General features: G+C 52.2%; 1 protein-coding gene across 1 annotated transcript; it reads right to left on the reverse strand.

The window, feature by feature from the left end:
• Nucleotides 1–207: 207 nt before the first annotated feature.
• C7974DRAFT_85221 (uncharacterized protein) lies at nt 208–1,431 on the reverse strand. The gene is made up of 2 exons (XM_046147382.1): nt 959–1,431; nt 208–915 (listed from the first exon to the last, which is right to left on the reverse strand). Exons 1-2 carry the CDS (start codon nt 1,190–1,192, stop codon nt 274–276), a joined length of 876 nt encoding a protein of 291 aa, XP_045991641.1. The 5' UTR covers nt 1,193–1,431; the 3' UTR covers nt 208–273.
• Between the last annotated feature and the right edge of the window lie 1,371 nt (nt 1,432–2,802).

The raw sequence follows: 2,802 nt of genomic DNA on the forward strand, positions 1-2,802 counted from the left end.
TGCACCGCAGCCAGGTCGCGGAGAGCGGACTGTGTACTCCATACCCGACCAGAATTCATCACTACGGACTATCCCCGAGCTAGATTGCAGGTACTCATATCAAAAACATGTGATATGCATGGAAGGGGCAGGATGCACATGATGGAGGGGTCTGATGTAATGAAGAAAAAGAAGCACAAAAGTAATGAGATGATGGTGTTGAAGATGCGACGTCGAAGGCTCGACAAGGATATCGACGAAAGACACGCGTGAAGAAGGTGGGACGAGACAGCGTCAACGACCCAACAGGAGCGAGCAAATGTTCGTGGGAAACAAGAGATAAGAGAGTACGAACGTGAGGAAGAGAGTGTACGGGGAAGATATAGAGAAAGGAAGATAGAAGAAAGAGAGATGAGAGAGAAAGACGAGGGGGAGAGAGACGAGAGAGAGACGAGAGAAAGGCGAGAGAGAGGCGAGAGAGATTGCGAAGACGGGAGAGAGAGCTGGAGGATTTGAGCTCATAAGCTGATGATCGACGAAGAAGGGTGAGATGCAGAAGCCAACACAGGAAAGACTGAAAACGATGCGGTATTGCAGAACAGGCAAAGATCTAACGGGAAACTTAGGAAGAAGACCTGGAGTGAGGCGAGATGATTTGCTGAAGTAAGTGACGGTGAAAAAGAGAGATAAGTAGAAGCAAGAGCGGAGGTACGCGATGGTAAAGCACTCGATGAGGTACGTGATGATGAGGTATGCAACGATGAAGCAGAAACAGCTGAAAGAAAGAGATGGAGCAAGGAATGAGGCAGAGTAGGAGACGAAAAAGAGCAAGAGTTGAGAAGGGCAAGGGATGAAGAATGGAAAGAGATGCTGAAGTGTATGCGAGGGGCGGGTTTGTGGGCTCGATACGAACAAGCGTTCAGGTAAGCTCGCGTACTCGATGGCTGTCAGTAACTTACACACGTCAGATGCGACATACCTTGATGGCCAGCAGCATCCAGATCCCAGCACGAGATTTGCTACATTGTCCAGGCGATGGCAGTTGATGGCTAGACAAGTTCAGTCGATCAGGCTGTGGTGAGTCTTCAAGCAAAATGTGCATCAAAAGTAGGTGCAACTGCATGAACCGAGTGCCACTCTTCCAAGGAGTGGTCTGGCAATGACACCGGCATCGTAGTCGCACGCGCTGTTCGCTGCTGTACAGACTTTTCATGGCGCACACAAACACGCCGGTGTGGGTAGCTGTTGATGACCATCTCAAACACTGCCGCGCTCGCTCTCAACATCTTCGCCAACATTCGTCGCGCCACGAATCTACTCAATGTCTCCTAACAGCTGACGTGTCAGGGGACCGGTTTGCATAACATACGTACACGGGGCGTGCCAGCTCCGGGTCCCCCCAGCCGCCGGCACAGGTTGCTCATCTAAGCGCGCGCTGTGCCTCAAGGGAGACCGTTCGTGACAATGACCTTTTCTGTAGAGGTTGAACCGCCATCGCCATGTTACCTTTCTGTATGTAAGGAGGCAATGAGATAAGAACGTGGTCGAGATGTGTGAAGAGAGGTTGAGTGCCAACAGCAGCTTTATCGAGTGTTGGAAGTATCGCGAGAAGGAGAAGATTGTCAGGTCGACGCGAACTACGACCAGAAGAGGCGTTGGTGAGCTGAGCAGCGAGAAAGAATTCGATCGATATGAAAGACGCGTTTGTTGAGATGATCGACATGAAAGAGATGGATACCGAGATGCGAGCAACAGAAGGAACGACTACTCCCTTACCGAATAGGCTGTTCGATTTGACTGCTGACGATCGAGACGGTGGATGGGTATGGCTTGTGTGCAACGTTCAGAATCACAAAGCGGCGTCGATTGCGCGGTCGCCACCCGACATGGTCATACTCTCTTTCTGCCACAGCACGAAAAGCTTGACCATTCAGCAAGTACCTTGCGATCCGAAGCCATCACCAGTATTCTTGGGTAACGAAGGACCTGCGCTGGCGGGCATTGACTTGTCTGTAGATGCTACCGTTCAGCTATGTCCTTGTGGTGTTGAGACGTCGAAAAGGCGTTTAGGTTGTCTGATTAAACGTCGTGGTCGAGCTCGAGGCTTCCTTTCTGACTGAAGCATTGCACAAGGTATGTCTCGAGACATGTCGTGGAGGCGGGGCTGCCGCTGCCGCTACCGCAATGGCGGCTGCTCGCAGGTAAAGTCAGCCAATCTGCGAGAGACTCTCATGGTATTTTCGGAACTTCTGGGAACTTACTGCAGTAGGTTTGAGTGCCTGGCATCGTTGAAGAGGCTGCGAAAGAGTTGTCGCTTTGCTGGCAGTCTGCCGGAGGCCCGCAGCCGCCGTACAGGGCTGTAGTAACGACGGCAAGCTTGGTTGAAGCTATCACAGTCGACGCGAAGCTGGTCAAGGCCCTCAAGAAGCTCTTTGGTAAGTAAAAAGGCCAGGCAAGGTCGTGCAAGGCCGATGTGCTCAGCCGAAGGAAGCACGAAGCTTTACCAAAAGGAACATGGAGCTGCCGACACGTCAAGCAGGCATCGCCGAAGAGAACTTGCTCAGAAGGAAGAGCTCCCCATCTCACATACGAGCGCGCCCTAGGATTAGGAGAGGACGGTGGGATGGTGGTGGTGGGGTGGTTGGGTGGAGGCTGCTGTGAGTGAGTTTGGCGACAGCTCACTTGGTGTTGAGTCTGGCGGCCAACCTTCGCAAGTGGCCCTCAGCACCATCCCCAGCAGCACCGCAACAAGGTGGCTGCAAGAGTTCGGAAGCTGCCTGGAAGAGTCAAAAGGGTATCATAAGATAGCCCAAAGCTTTCTAA

Source organism: Boeremia exigua (genome assembly GCF_020726555.1).
Source record: "Boeremia exigua strain MPI-SDFR-AT-0100 chromosome Unknown C7974scaffold_15, whole genome shotgun sequence".
Lineage (NCBI taxonomy): Eukaryota > Fungi > Ascomycota > Dothideomycetes > Pleosporales > Didymellaceae > Boeremia > Boeremia exigua.

Coding starts and splice junctions, on each gene's coding strand:
- C7974DRAFT_85221 (XM_046147382.1), bottom strand. CDS start 1,192: ATGAAAAGTCTGTACAGCAGCGAACAGCGCGTGCGACTACGATGCCGG. Junction 916..958: donor GGATGCTGCTGGCCATCAAG/GTATGTCGCATC, acceptor ACAGCCATCGAG/TACGCGAGCTTACCTGAACG.